A 16,299-nucleotide genomic window follows, 5' to 3' on the forward strand; every position below is an offset into this window, starting at 1 on the left:
GTGCTTGCTTGTTCACACACTCTGTTACAACAGTTCACCTGTTCCTTCCATAATGACAGAGGAAGTCCCTTAATCGCTACTGGCTCCTGGCTCTGCTTCCAACACTAAATCACATTTTAAAAATGGTCATAATTATAATATAATAATGATTGTCTCAGCACAAATCTCCTTTTTTTTACAAAACCTTTCAGTTTCATTAATGTAGTGCTGAATCATCTAGCATCTCAGGGCATTTTTCATACAAAGCAGGTTTACACCACTTTTCATTATATAAAGTTGATATATATATATATATATATATATATATTTATATCATCACTTTTTGGAACAACACCGGTCCTCAGCCCATCGCCCCGATGCTTCTGCCATGCTTCGTTGTCCTTCTGCCACCTGATGTGTTGACTCGTTTATGATGCCACCATTCTTTTTTACCTCTACAGGGTCCTTTGCTCAGACTTTACAGAGTTGATTCTTCTGTTTCTTTTTTCCATCCAGCAATTTTTCTTCTGTTGGTGATTCAAGAACTAAGATCAGTAAATAAAACAGATTTGATTTTCTCTGCTTCACTGATAAGCGTCTCAGTTTCACATTTGTTAAATCAGCTTCTTCTTTACTGCTGCTCTCACTGTGGTGCAGACCATATTTTATCTGAAAAGGACTAAGTAGGGGAGTGTCTGCATGTATTTGCGGCTAAAATGGGAGCGGAAATTAGGTTCATCCACGTGTGTAGTTTGATTCTGACTCAGATTTATGAAGACACAAAGTCAGTAATGTGAGAGAGTTCCAGTTTCTCTGAACATTTGATGACATTCAGTTTCAGAGCAGTTCTCTCAGAGTTTCTGTGTTGTTTTGTGTGTCTGCAGCCTGTCAGGCTGTCTGATCACAGAGGAAGGCTGTGCTTCTCTGGCTGAAGCTGTGACCTCCAACCCCTCCTATCTGAGAGAGCTGGACCTGAGCTACAACCATCCAGGAGACTCAGGAGTGAAGCTGCTGACGGCTGCACTGAAGGATCCACACAAACTCAGGTATGGAGAGGCCTGCTGCAGCCACACACAATGTCTGATAGAGGAGGAAGAGCTGGAAACATGTTCTCTGTCCTGCACTCAGCCCTGTGTTTTTGCTTCCTGCTGAGTGTTACATGAACAATCACACATGTAGGAGCCTTTTTCCTTTGCTCACAGCAGAAACACTGGTTGAACAGAAACAGCAGATATTTATCCAATCCATCCATCCATTTTCTATATTCACTTAATCCGTCGGTCGGGTCGCTGGAGGGCTGGAGCCTATCCCAGCAGTCATTGAGCGAGACGTGGGGTACACTCTGGACAGGTCGCCAGTCCATCACAGGGCCACACAGAGACGAACGAGACAAACCACACACACTCACTCCTTGGGACAATTTTAGAGACACCAATTAACCTAACATGCATGTTTTTGGACAGTGGGAGGAAGTCGGAGTACCCGGAGAGAACCCACGCATACACGGGGAGAACATGCAAACTCCACACAGAAAGGTCACAGCCGGGAGCTAACTACCACACCACTGTGCAGCCCTATTCCAATCCAATCCAACTTTATTTATTAAGTACTTTAAAGAACCATAGTGGACCAAAGGACCACTGTTGTTCTGTTCTACAGGATAAATAAAATAACAATAATACATTTTATTTAACACTCAAGGACACTTTACAACACATTAAAAACACAATAAATAAGATAACACATGTTAAATAGAGCAATGAGGCTAAAGGGAGAATGCAGCTTGGAACAGATGGGTTTTGAGTTTTGATTTGAAGAGGGGTAGAAAGTCAATGTTGCAGATGTTTAGTGGGAGTGAGTTCCAGAGTTGTACCCCCATGGTACTGATACAGGCAGAGGGAAAAGAGAGGTCGAGGGAGGAGGAAGACATGAGGGAGCGAGAGGGGGTGACATTGCAGAAGAGATCAGACAGATATGGAGGGGAGAGGTTATGGATGGCCTTGAATATGTAGAGAAAGACTGAATGTAATTCTGAATTTGACCGAGAGCCAGTGAAGCTGCTGGAGGACGGGGTGATATGGTGAAAGGAAGGGGTTCTGGTGATGATGCCGGCTGCAGAGTTTTGGACCAGTTGAAGACGGGCGATGGAGGACGCACTAATCCTCACATAGAGTGCGTTACAGTAGTCCAGCCGAGTAGTAACAAAGGCGTGGATTACTATGTCAGAAAGCTGCCTCGGAAGGATTGGCTTTATTTTGGCCAGCTCCCTCAAATGGAAAAAGCTTGATTTAACAACTGACTTGATCTGGTTGTCGAGCTAAAGATCAGAGTCCACTTTAAACCCCAGGTTAGTGATGGTGGGTTTGACCACCGGGGCCAGGGAACCCAGATCTACAAGGGGGGTCCCAGTGGTGCCACCAAGAACCATCACTTCTGTCTTTTTATCATTAAAGTTTAAAAAGTTCAGAGCCATTCAGGCCTTTATGTTGTGAAGACGATTCAGTAAGATTTTTAAAAAAAATAAACTGTGTCATTCTTTTTAAGAGGCTCATAAATCTGGTACTCATCTGCATAACAGTGGAAGCAAATAGAGAGAGAAGAGAAGGGTGCCCAAAACTGAGCCCTGTGGGACACCAGAGGTGAGAGGAGCTGTTGTGGAAGTTTTTCACTTCCTTCCTAATACCTCTGAAGAGAAATTAAATAGAGACCTCTGTTTTTCTGCCAGCCGGCCAAGCTGTTTATTTTTATTCTGCAGGAGTGGTCAATCCACAACATTCAGCATTTATGGTGGAAAAAGACCCAGGATGAAGGAAAACTGAAACATTTATACCTGAGAAGAGGGCTTTGTTCTTTTTTGGGGGGGAGGGGTCCTCCTCTGCCATCACAGAGCCGAGGAGGACAGAGAGTCACCAAGGCTGACACAGAAAATCCGATCTGCCACTAAAGTATGATGTGAACCACTCCAGTGCTATGCCCCTGATGCCCACTCAGTGCTCCATCAGAATGTCATGGTCCATTGTGTTGAAAGCAGCAGTTAAATCTAAAAGCACGAGAATAACACAGTCACCAGAATCAGTAGCTAATAACCTAAAAGTGCTGATTCAGTACTGTTAGCCCGATTCTTTCATTGGAAGCCCAAGAACAAGCTGGAGAAATCCATCCATTTTCTATACCGACAGTCCGTTAATCGGGTAGCGGGTGGGCTGGAGCCTATCCCAGCAGTCATCGAGCGAAAGGCAGGGTACACCCTGGACAGGTCGCCAGTCCGTCACAGGGCAGCTGGAGAAATCGTTTATTAAAAAAGTATTTATTAGTGATCACATGTAAAGTATATTGCAGCGCTGGACTCGGGGTGACAGAGCTCTCGCAGGAAATCTGTAAGGTCGAGTCTCGATATCCGGAAGCATTTCATATTTATATTCAGCTTTATCTCACAGAGGTTGTATTCACACTTGTCAGAGTATAATTGGCCAGTTTTTAGTGGCATGATCAGGCCAACCACTGTCCTCGTTGTGTTCTTTGGATGTGATAAACAATGTGTGTGTATGTGTGAGTGCTGTTTTAGGCGTGGATCTAATGTACCAGACCTATCTACTCCAAAAGAGATGTTTTGTCTGACCCAGTTGTTTCGTCTTGCTATGTCATTCTAAGGTCTTGGACTGTTTAAGGTCATCGATTGTGCAGTATGAGCAGAGTGGAAAAGTGCCAGCTAGGAACAGAGGTTATTTAGTAAAATACAGAATATGAATACATAATGTCTAAGAACAAAGCCAATTATAACTGTACAGTGCAGGGTTTTAAGACCTTGAGAATGCTATGTTCTTCGAGAGACGCCATTAGTTGACAGTGGACTACCTTTTTGAGAATTTTTTAAATGAAAGATTGGCCTGAAATTGAAATTGAATTTTTTTTTTAAATTCTCCCACAATTAAAATTTTCAGGAACTACACCTGAGGACAGACTGCTGTTTATGACAGTAATGACAGGTGGCCCTACAGTAGGGAAAACCTGAAAATGGAGGGACAGCATCATCTGGAAAACCTGAGGGCTTAAAACGACCAAAATTCTCCTGTAAAAGGACAGAGTGACTGGCTCAAACTGGTTAAAAACAGCAAAGCAGGTAGACTGAGAGACTTTATCAATAAAAAAACAAAACAAAAAAAAAACAGTTGTGGAGGCCTCCATACAGACAGTCTGCAGGGCATTAAGAACCAAGTTTATGTTTTAAACAAAACATCCTATCATGCATCTTTCACTGTTCGCTGATAATGACTCCAGCAGTCTCTTAGCGTTTGAAAGGGCACCTGCAGTTTGTCTTTCTTCCACTTGCTCTACGGCACTCGCGTCTGACAGTACGAGTCGTGTCATTTAGCCAGGGTTCAGGTTTAGTTTTAGCCCGCCTGGTTTTTAATGGAACTACAGTGTCCACAGGCTTTGGGAGAATGCAGTTTTTATTAACAGTGGCTGAGAAATTAACAGAAGTGGAAGAGTTAATGATGCTACAGCGACAAGCAGTAACAGCACCAGATTTAACTGTGTTACAGTCAAGAGCAACCTCAAATAGAACAGGCATGTGGTCAGAAAACACCGTGTCACTAATCTAAGGAGATCTAAGGAGAACATCTGCAGGTACAACAGTGAGAAGTGTCTGTGGATCCTCTGACCCTGGATCAGATACAGAGATGGGTCCAGGACATGTTAGCCTAGCTTAGCACAAAGATTTATAAAACCATGTTTTTTCACATGTACATCTGGAAATACGAACATGTGGATTAGACCTGTGTCCGTCCCTCCATACGCCCACATAGGGGATCTTCAGTTGGACCGGCTCTCTGACAGCTGCAACACATTCAAAGAACAGTGTGTGGAACTGGATGTGTTTCAGCTCAGAGATAAAGCCACCAGAGCAAACTTCAACAATCCTCTGAGCTCCACATGTCTTGATATCAGACTTACTGACAGAGCACACAGATCCCTGCCTCTGGAGTTTGTGATGTTAGTGATCACTGCTCCATCACCTGTGTCGGAGACACTAAAATCACTCAGTCTCTAATGATCAGCACAGGAAATGAGAAGCATTTGAATCTTCAGGATGTTTGAAATTGCTCTGATCATATATTCTCTGTTACTGATCCTGCCGTGGCTCTGGAAGACTTTTCACAGTGTTTGAATGTTCCTGCTGACAGACGTGACCCATATAAAAGCACAGAATTAAAAACAACAAAAGTTTTCTGTTATCAGACAACATCATGAGTCTAAAACAGGGTCAGAGATGCTGCCTGTTAAGACGACACATTAACCAGCAGCCACTGATCTGACAAACACGATGTGGTGTGTACCCAAGAGCAGACAGTGGAAACAGGGAGGATAGAAAATAAGAGTTTATTGGTTGTAGACCGTAGGAAGATTCCAGGTTAGGCAATACAGTTTATGAAAGGTTCAACTAATGATAATTCCAGAGGTAATGGCAGGTTTATCCATACAATGTCCAGGAAGGAATCCAGGAAGGAGGGGAGGGTGCTGGCTGTGTGGCTGTGGCTCTGAGTCAGTAGTGTGGCGAGCAGGCAGGAAAGTGTAGCAGATAGAAGTCAAGAATCCAATTGCGGATGTCAATCCAGGCATGAGAAATCAGGGGCACGGAGAGTGGACGACAGGAGCAATACACTTGGGAAGTGAGACAATCTGGCGAAGACCGGTTGCTCCTGCAGCTCCTGAAAGGGCATCTTGATGAGGGAAGATGAGGAGCAGGTGGGGCAGCAGGAGCAATCCAGACTCCGCCCAGGGCTCCCAGGATACCTGCTCAGCCCCACCTAAGACTCAGAAACCAAAGCAACAACCAGCATGATCGTGACACAAAGTGGAAATGAATAACCATAATGGATAAGATTTGGTGATGTGGTGAACTGATGCTGCTGATCCCACTGATTTGTGTAACCAGGCCCCAAACAGCGTCTCTGACAGTCATTTAGCTTCAAAATGATGATCAAACAGCTTTCTAATTGTGCTCATTCTAGTTTCCAGATGCTCCATTCTAGTGGATGTGTCCAGATGTTGGACTGTTCCTTTCTCAGTGTAGAACAATGTGTGTGTGAGAGCCATATAATGTCCATGTTTGCATGCTGAAAGAGACTGTGCTGCTCTGACCCCCTCCTCCTTTCAGGGTGGAGCCTGCTGGAGAACGATGGTTGACACCAGGTCTGAGGAAGTGTAAGTGTGTTCTTCATCTGATTCATGACATCCAACCATCTTCACACTGTCACATCACTCATTGATCAAAGTGAACAGATGATAGATCAATAACTGCAGCTGGATTGTGTTTGTTCTCTCCATCAGATTCCTGTCAACTCACAATCGACACAAACACAGTGAACAGAGAACTGAAACTGTCTGACAACAACAGGAAGGTGACATATGTGGAGGAGGTTCAGTCATATCCTGATCATCCCGACAGATTTGATGACTGGTGTCCTCAGCTGCTGTGTAGAAATGTTCTGACTGGTCGCTGTTACTGGGAGGTCGAGTGGAGAGGAGAAGCTTATGTATCAGTGAGTTACAGAGGAATCAGAAGGAGAGGAGGCAGTTATGACTGTCGATTTGGATGGAATGATCTGTCCTGGAATCTGAGCTGCTCTGATGATGGTGGTGTTAGTTACTCTGTTTATCACAATAATATAAGAACACCCATCCCCCCCCCCCCTCCTCCTCCTCCTCCTCCTCCTCCTCCTCCTCTGTCTCTAACAGAGCAGCAGTGTATGTGGACCGTCCTGCTGGCACTCTGTCCTTCTACAGAGTCTCCTCTGACACACTGATCCACCTCCACACCTTCAACACCACATTCACTGAAGAACCTCTGCATCCTGGATTTGGGTTCAGGTTCAGGTCATTTGGTTCCGCAGTGTCTCTTTGTTGAGTATAAAGAGTTTCCTCCTGTCAGAGAATCACTGTTGAACAGATAGTTCAGTCTGTACATGTCTGTCTCTTTCACTCAGAAACACCTTTTCAGATTCATGGATTCAGTCAGTTTCTGTTTGAAACTCTTCTAAATGATTCCTTGGAAACTTCTTCCTCTTCCAGTCCTTTAAAGATGGAAGCTGCCATTCTTCCAGGATGTTGTTTTTCTGTGTGTTTCCAGTCAAAGCTTCACACTGAATATCAGTATGTTGGTGTGGATTAGATACATATTAAATATATAGACACAGCATATGTACATATATTCAACAGCATCTTACAGTTTGTTTTTGTTCTTTGTTAATATTCCACCATAGAACCAACTACCAGCTTGTGATAATAAACAGGTTTATTGCAATACTTTTCATTAATTTAGTGCCTGTGTAAGACTGAACAATAGTGTTTAAAGCTCATTATTTCAGGTGAATGTGCCTTCATTGAGATTCAGATTCACTTTGTCATTCTTATGTATATATAAAAACTAAATGTTATTTCTCAAGTTACAACACTTTAAAGAAGTCAGAGCAATTATCAGTTAAAATTTATAAAACAATACAGTATCTAAAAAAAATAATAATAATAGTAATACTAAAAATTTCAAAGTTAAAGTGCATAGTGGGGACCGACAGCCAGTGATTACTTTGTGTTTAGCAGTCCAACAGCAGTCGGGAAGAAACTGTTTTGAAACCCTCGTTAGGATGCTCCTGAATCTCCTTCCTGACAGCAGGAGGGAAAAGAGACGGATGAGAGGTCCTGAATGATGCACTCCCCTCTGCGTTTGCAGCTTTTGTTGTAAATGTCCTCAGTGGTGACAGCAGGACTCCAACAATCCTCTCCGCTGTTTTTACCACTCTGCTCAGTCTCTGTCTCTCTTCTGCTCTGCTGTTCCCGTACCAGGAAGTCATACAGTAGGTTAGGGTGCTCTCGATGGTCTTTTGGTAAAACACAGTCAGGGCTGATTTGGAGAGGCCTGTTCTCTTCCCTTTGGAGGATCTATCCTCACAAAGGTCCTCCTAACACTCTCAGCAGACAGCTGCAGAACCTGGTCAGTGGTGTCAGTCTTTGTGCACCCCTAGTGTTAGTGACCTCAAACCGGGAATAAAACCTGTTTAGGTCATCTGGGAGCGATGGATTGTTGCACTGAGCTGTTTTGGCTGGATGTTTGTAGCCTGTTTCTGTCTGAAATCCCTGCCACAGGCACCTCGTGTCCCTGATGTCTTCAAAGTGCTTCTCCAAGTTCCTCCCATACTGTTTCTTAGCCTCTTGCCTCCCTGTATGCTACCGCGTCGCCAGCTTTAAAGGCAGAGTCACGGGTCTTCAGGAGTGAACGGACCTCGCCTGTCAGCCATGACTTGTTTGTGGACCGTGTTTTAACAGTTTTCACCACAGTCACATCATCAACACATTTACAGATGAATCCCATTACAATAGGAGAGGTTTCAGCACCAACCCAAATGAAGCTTTTTACTCATCTTTTCTATTCTGACTTTGTTTTATGCGACATGATAATTTACTAACTTTGTGTACTTTTTTTATGAATAAATCCTATAATTCCTCACAAAGTGTCCTCCGGTGTATTCATTTATAGCAACTCGTTGTGATGTTGATAACATCCAGTTATGTTGATGAAACCTGAACGTAGAGGCCTGGATGACTTTGACTCCTGAGATGACACCTCTCAGGACACCGCTGGGTTGTTTTGGTCTGGATATGTCCTGTAACTCACACATAAAACACATTTCTAGGATGTCCTTCTTTCACACAGATACAGGAACATCCTTCCGCAGAGTGATGCAGGAAAACTGCTCCATGCATGTGTTACATACAGGCTGCACTGTTGTGATCCTTTATCAGGACGTCAGCGAGTTCAGGAACTAGCAGAGATCATATTTCACCATTTAGAAAGTTAAATCTCTCTTACTCATAAAGCTCTTTAATAAAACTGACTTGAATCACACTTTTCTGAAAACAAGCATCCTGACTGCAGCTGCTCTGCCCGGTGGAGAATCTTACCTGCTCTTTGGGGGTCAAGCCTACGATCCCAGGCACATCTGTCTCACCTCCAACAACAAACCTCTGCAAAGCAACCAAGAAACAGATGGAGCTGAATCTAACTGTGTTGTAGGTCGACTGCTTGGCATGTGACTGGAAAACTAAAAGCTGCTCTCTGACGACCCCACGCTGACCTGATGCAATAACTGAGGCTGATAGAGGTGAAACTGAGTGAAATAGAGTGGAATAATTCAACAGCACATTATTTAGAATATATATATATATATATATATATATATATATATATATACATAATATATTCATTTCATGAACAGTACAACAAATAAAAAGAAAAGAAATCGTGAAACAATTTAAATCAACACTTTTCAAGATTGGGAAGGAGCAGTTAGAAGAATTTAATTCTTATTTATAAACTGATTTACTTTAACAGAAAAAAGTCTAAGATGGTTTATTATTTCGATTTACATTCACCATCAAACACTCTTATTAGCTGCAACATGGAGAAAACTCTAAATAAATGAGTAAATATAAACATCCAGTTAGAATTCCAGTCTATAATGTCTAATTGTTTTCTCCTTATACATTTTTTTGAACAGGGAAACAGTGGCACAGCCAAGGCTGCAACTCCAGGTTCCGCTTAGTGTTTTTTCTTATCCTGGTTTTTCCTTCCACCAACAAGAGGAAGGGATGATATGCAGCCCTGACACATCCGTTTTCTATCTGTTCCTAATTACCTTCCATGTAGAAATACCTTGTCGTCTTTCCCATTCTTTGCCAGATAGTCTGCATTATCAGTGATCATTCTGGTTTTCAATGTTAAACCATAGTCTTGTTTTGGATGACTCTTACCGTTTTGGATTTATTATTACGTTTTTGGATTTACTCTTCCTTGGATTATCATCTGTGTCATGTGCCTGAGCTCACCTGTGAGTCAGCTGCCTATCTGCTTCAGCCCTTTCCGCAGGTGGTATTTGTGTGTTCAGGTCCTCAATAAAGTGAGTTATTTTTTAAATCACCTCCACCTTGCCCGTTTCTGTTTATCCGCTCTGGGGTCCACACTTAAACAATCGTGACAAACATCTGAACAACCTTTTAAATCATTATGTTGAGAATTCCAAAGTTTGACTCCAGCAGCTGAGATACACATTTGTTTTAAATTGGTACGAGCCGCAATATCAGTGAACAGCAGAACATTCTCATTGTCTTACAATGAAAAACGTACATAACCTTATTCAGAATGAAAATGCTTTTTCAGACCTTATTTTTATATGTGCTGTATGATATTTCCATGTCAATGCTTCATAAATAACTCCCAGAAACCTGATCTCTGACACCTTCTCAATATTAACACCTGCAAATGATAATCGAATGTTATCCATTTTTTATAGAAAACCATGAATTTAGTTTTTTTTTACAAATTTAACAATAACTTATTTCTTTCAAACCAAGATTGAAGTTTAACCGTTTCATTTCCAACTTTACTGGATAATGTTATTAAATTATCACCTGAACAAAAGAAATTTGCATCATCTGCAAACAAGACAAAGTGTAAGAGTTCTGTAACCTCACAAATGAGTTTCGGCACCAAAACTGAACCTTGTGGAACCCCACATTCCATTGTCATATATTCTGATCCACAGCCTGCAAAGTGCACATGTTGTTCAATTCAATTCAATTCAATTTTATTTATATAGCGCCAGATTACAACAATTGTCATCTCAAGGCACTTAAGTAATATAGTCCAATTCAAGCCAATTGGAATTCAATTAATTGTAATCATAATCCAATTAATTCTTATAGAGCCAATCAAAAAAATAATATCCTAGCTAAGGAAACCAACAGATTGCACCGAAACTTGTCTTTAGTCCAATCTCCCGTCCTGAGCGTGCCTGTGGCGACTGTGGAAAGGAACGACTCCCTTTTAACAGGAAGAAACCTCTGGCAGAACCAGACTCAGGAAGGGTGGCCTCGACCAGCTGGGGTTTGAGAAGACAGAAAAGAGGGAAAAGAGGGGGGAAAAACACCATAACGCCATTCAAAGGATATCTGTTGGAACAGGGAAACACAAGTTAATAACCGCAATAATGTCACATGTACATAAAATCAATTGAGAAATTAAACGGGGAAAAAGAGAGGAAAGTGAGGAAAGGTGTGACAGATGAGGTCCCCCAGCAGTCTAAGCCTATAGCAGCTTAACTATGGGATGTTTCAGGATTACCTGAGCCATCCCTAACTATAAGCTTTATCAAGTAGGAAAGTTTTAAGCCTAATCTTAAAAGTGGAAAGGGTGTCTGCTTCCCGGACATTTACTGGCAGCTTATTCCAGCTTAAATCTTTAAGATATGATGGAGCTCGGTCATTAAGAGCTTTATATGTGAGGAGAAGAATCTTAAATTCTATTCTGAATTTAACAGGGAGCCAATGAAGAGAAGCTAAAACTGGAGAAACATGATCTCTCCTGTTAGTTCTCATCAGAACTCTGGCTGCAGCATTTTGGATCAGCTGGAGGCTTTTCAGAGAATATGTGGGACAGCCCAATAATAAGGAATTACAGTAGTCCAATCTTGAAGTAACAAATGCATGAACTAGTTTCTCTGCATCACCCTGAGACAGGATGTTCCTGATTTTAGCAATATTACGAAGGTGAAAGAAGGCAGTCCTAGGAACCAGTTTTATATGTGCGTCAAATAATAAATTCTGGTCAAAATAACTCCAAGGTTCCTCACTGTAGAACTAGAAGCCAAGGAAATACCATCTAGAGTAACTCTCCCTGAAGCGCTCAGGTCCAAAGAGAACAACTTCAGTTTTGTCTGAATTTAAAAGCAGACAGTTCTGAGTCATCCAGGTCTTTATGTCTTTAAGACAGGCTTGTAGTCTGACCAACCTATTGGTTTCATCTGGTTTCATAGATAAGTACAGCTGAGTATCATCAGCATAACAATGGAAATTTATGCCATGCTGTCTAATAATGTTATCTAATGGAAGCATGTATAAAGTAAAAAGAATCGGTCCAAGCACAGAACCCTGAGGAACTCCATGACTTACTCCAATGTGTGAGGAAGATTCTTCATTTACAAGAACAAACTGGAATCTATCAGATAAATATGACTTAAACCAGCCTAATGCAGTTCCTTTAATCCCAATAACATGTTCAAGTCTCTGTAACAGAATGCTGTGATCGATCGTATCAAATGCAGCACTGAGATCCAACAGGACAAGTACAGAAACAAGTCCGCTATCAGAGGCTAAGAGGAGATCATTGGTAACTTTCACCAGTGCTGTTTCTGTGCTATAGTGCACTCTGAATCCTGACTGAAACTCTTCAAACAGATTATTTCTATGTAAATGATCACAAAGTTGAACTGCAACTATTTTTTCAAGAACTTTAGACAGAAAAGGGAGATTGGATATAGGTCGATAATTAGCCAACACTTCTGAATCAAGAGTAGGTTTTTTAAGTAAAGGTTTAATTACAACAACCTTAAAAGTCTGAGGTACATATCCTATCAACAAAGACAGATTGATCAAATCCAATATGGAAGTGTCAATTAAGGGGAAAACCTCCTTGAACAGTCTGGTTGGGATTGAGTCTAAAATACAAGTTGATGGTTTAGAAGAGACTATTGCTGTTGTTAGCTCAGAAAGATCAACTGGGCAGAAGCTGTCTAAATACAAATCAGATTCGAAAGATACTTCTAAAGCTGCTCTACTTGATGATACATCAGTGATAATAGTGGGAAGGATTCCATTAATCTTCGTCTCTAATTTTATTGATGAAGAATCTCATGAAATCATCACTGCTGAGAGTTAAAGGAATACATGACTCAACAGAGCTCGGACTCTTTGTCAGCCTGGCAACAGTGCTGAAAAGAAACCTGGGATTATTCTTATTCTCTTCTATCAATAATGAATAATAAGCAGTTCTAGCTTTACGAAGTGCTTTCTTATATGTTATTAAACTATCTTTCCAGACTAATTGAGACTCTTCTAAATTAGAGGAACGCCACTGTCTCTCCAGCTTTCTTGCAGTCTGCTTTAAGTCTCTCCACAGATAAACTGTCTCCTGCTCAGTGGTCAGCTCTGGTCTTCATCTTACTGTCATCAGGAAAAGATCTAGATGTGTTTGACCTGAGGAAATACTCTGCTTCAGAGGAGGCTCTTCTGAGGCTGCTGCCAGTGGTCAAAGCCCATAAAACAAAGCTCTGTAATTACAAAAAATAGATATATTTCCTTTTAAATACATTATTTATTTATTAACTGTAGAAAAACAGCTGAATCAGCATTAAACGTTGTTTCAAATCAATTCATTTTATTTATAAAGTGTCAGTTCACAACAAAATATCATCTTACAAGTGATGTGAGATGATATTTTGTTGGAAATAAAAACCCAGCAGTTTCTCTGAGGAAGAACTTGGTGACAGTTATTTATCAGTTTTACAATTAATTTGTTTAATTGATTCATTAATTCATCAGTTTATTTGCTCCCATCTCATTAGTTAGTTATCTGGCTTAACTAACTAATTAGACAGATGTAGATTTAGTTTTTCTATCTGTTTTGTGAACATGAGAAACTCCAAAAAACTATGTTTAGCTTCTTTTATTCTATTTTATTTAAAAAGGAGAGAAGATGTTGTCTCCAGAACGTTTACTTGTTTAGAGTAGCAAGGTGTAGGGTTTGTGTTCCTGTTATTTGGCTTTGGTCTGCAGTAGCAATATAAAGTAACCATCAACATAGCAAACACCATCCATGATACACAAACATAATACGATAACTAAGATTACAAAGGACTGTATTTAGTGTTCATGTATATCATATGGATCATATAACATAGTAAAGTCCCTTCACACCTATCAACATGGCTAAAGTGTAGCATCCCTGCATGCCCCACACTGTGCATACTGGGTGACTTAGACAACATCAACATGGAAATTAACTCAGCACACATGGTTCTCACAGTGTTATGTATCGCAAAGAAAACTATTCTCATGAACTGGAAAGCGAAGAACAATCTGTGTATTAACCAGTTTAGAAATTTTCTTTTAGACTATATTAGCATGGAAACAATGTCTGCCTCCTCAAAACATCAATTGGCTGAATTTCATTCTCTCTGGTCCCCTCTGATTAGCTTTATCACATAGTAGTGGTGGTGGGTTGCTGTCCCGTCGCTCTGGGCGGTTTGGGTGTGTGCTGGGGGGGGCTGTGTGGCTTCGGGCGTCTGGTGGTCTCTCGGGTCGTGGGGACCGGGTTGGTCATTGCTGGGGGGGACTGTGTGTCGGGCTTGGAGGGCAGTTTTGGGGGCTTGCGGGTGGGGCTGTCTTGCGGTGTGGGGCGGGGTCCCTTAGGGGCCTTGGGGTGGTGGCTGCTGGGCCGGGGCCCTGCTGGCTGCTTGGGGTGGTGGCGTGGGTGGTGGTGCTGGGCCGGGGCCCTGGTGGCTGGGCGCTGCCTTGCGCCCCGGGGGGGGGGGGGGGGGGGGCCCTGCCTGTGCCTGGGGAGGCTGGGTTGCACTGGACGCGCCACAGTATGGGTGGGTTGGTGCAGGTCCTGGTGCCGGGCTTGTTGCTCTGGGACCTCCAAGGTGTCCGCAGATGGTTGTTTTTTTTTCAGGGTGTTGGGGCGTGCGGTGGGGGGGGGGCGGTGCTTTTCCCCTTTTGGGGGGGGCCTGGGTGATGGTGGGTCTCAGGCCCGGGCTGCTGCGACTGGTGTGACCGGGTGGTTTGTTTGTTTGTTTTTTGTAGAGGTCCTCCGGGGTGGGGTGGGGCGGGATGGGTACCTTCTGGGGGTACAGTAGCTCCCGGAATGTGGTCGCTGCAGGCCCCTCCTGCCCTGGGTTGGCTCCCAGGTAGCGGGGATGCCTATTGCAGCCAGTCCCTGGCTGCCTTCTCCGGGGGAGAGTAGCTGCCCCGGTGTATATCCCCATACCCCTCTCCCTTCTGGCTCCTGTACACAGCACACACTCACACATGAAGGGTTTTGGGGGCGTGTGTGTTCGGTGGGGTGTAGTGGATGGGGCCACGTAGGTGGTCCCCTTTGGTTGCACTCTGCAGTTCCCCGCCCCTGTTTTAATTACACCTTAGACATTACTACTTATCAAACACACTCACACACACACATTAGGTCTTGGGGGGTGGTTACACTGAGTGGCATCTGGTGGGCGGGGCTCTTTGGGTATGTAGGCTGCCCAGAGGGCCGCGCTCCCAGTTCTACAAGTTTGGCTGCCCCTCAATTTTAATTGCTCACTATTAGAAAATATTGAAGAGCCAGAAGGGTGAGGGGAGGGGTCTTCTTTCCACACCCCTGCTTCCTGGTTGCTGCTCGGGGCGGGAGAGGCCAGGAGGATTAATTAATTATTCTGCTGGTTCGGGGTCTGTGGTGGCTGGGGGGCTGCTGGCCCCCTGGTGTGCCCACTGCACTACACCCCAGCGGAGTCGAGGGAGGGAGGACGTGTGGATGTGTGGATGTATGGGACGTGAAAGTGTGTGTGGTTATGATTGGGCCTGGATCTGGGACTTGCTGTCACCTGGCCTGCCTGTGCTTCTCCCGATGAGGGGGCGGCGTTGCCTCTTCCCGCTGCTCGCGACTTCACCCACCTGTGGGCACGTCTTGACTCCCAGGGCACTTGGCCAGGGGCCCTGGGGCAGGCGCTGACCCACTGCGTGGCTGTGTGGATTGTGGCTCTGTACACTTATACACTCATAACTAAGCACGGTTATCATGTAGGTCCTGTGCCATGGGTGTTGCATGTTCTCACACACACACACATACAGTTTTTAGCCCAGTAGCATGGTCGCTAAGCAGTTGATGTATTATCATGTCGTCTCAGGTCATCTATATCCACAGCTGTGTTGTATGCGATTACCGCTTCTTGTGCTTGTTTTTGTTTGTTTGTGTGTTTGTTTTTTCTCTGCTTGTCTGCTTTCAAGTGCTCCTGGTGGCGCTAAGGCTGGATTCCCCTCAGAGGCCATGGATTGTTGTCTGTTTTGTTTTTTACAGGTGTAGCAGCTGGTTGTCTGGTTTTTGTTTCTATTTTTGTTCTGTTTCCTCTTCTTTCCTCTTCTTCTTTCCTTGTCCCCCGGTCCGGTTCAGTTCTATTACATGTCATATATTGTCAACAGAAATAAATAAATGGGCATCAAGGGGAGCTTTACATTTATAAAACTTCCCTTGGCAAAGCAAATCTGTTTGGCATCAAAGGTATTCAGACTACAATTCTGCTGCCATAATGCTGAACAGGAGAAGGAGAAAAAAAAAAAAAAAAAAAAAAAAAGTCCCTTCACACGAGGTATACAGACTTGGCTTATTAGCTTTAACAAAACACCACCATAAGATTGCATTAGCTTATGCACAGCTAAACAATACAA

At 43.1% G+C, this 16,299-nt stretch overlaps 2 protein-coding genes across 2 annotated transcripts in view; one reads left to right on the plus strand and one right to left on the minus strand.

The window, feature by feature from the left end:
* Positions 1-1,626, minus strand: part of LOC140301715 (NLR family CARD domain-containing protein 3-like) — a 483,071-nt gene extending 481,445 nt beyond the window's left edge. The window contains exon 1 of the mRNA XM_072380705.1: positions 1,621-1,626. The gene's annotated coding sequence lies outside the window, so the exon portion shown is untranslated. The remainder of the gene's footprint in view (positions 1-1,620) is intronic.
* LOC140295535 (NLR family CARD domain-containing protein 3-like) overlaps positions 1-16,299 on the plus strand; it is a 173,162-nt gene that overhangs the window by 15,525 nt on the left and 141,338 nt on the right. Inside the window, exons 11-13 of the mRNA XM_072379698.1 lie at positions 864-1,025; positions 6,140-6,186; positions 6,313-6,558. Of these exons, the coding sequence (XP_072235799.1) occupies positions 864-1,025; positions 6,140-6,186; positions 6,313-6,558 (455 nt within the window). The remainder of the gene's footprint in view (positions 1-863; positions 1,026-6,139; positions 6,187-6,312; positions 6,559-16,299) is intronic.

This window comes from Leuresthes tenuis, unplaced genomic scaffold, assembly GCF_036924035.1.
Source record: "Leuresthes tenuis unplaced genomic scaffold, fLeuTen1.0.hap1 SCAF_1, whole genome shotgun sequence".
NCBI lineage: Eukaryota > Metazoa > Chordata > Actinopteri > Atheriniformes > Atherinopsidae > Leuresthes > Leuresthes tenuis.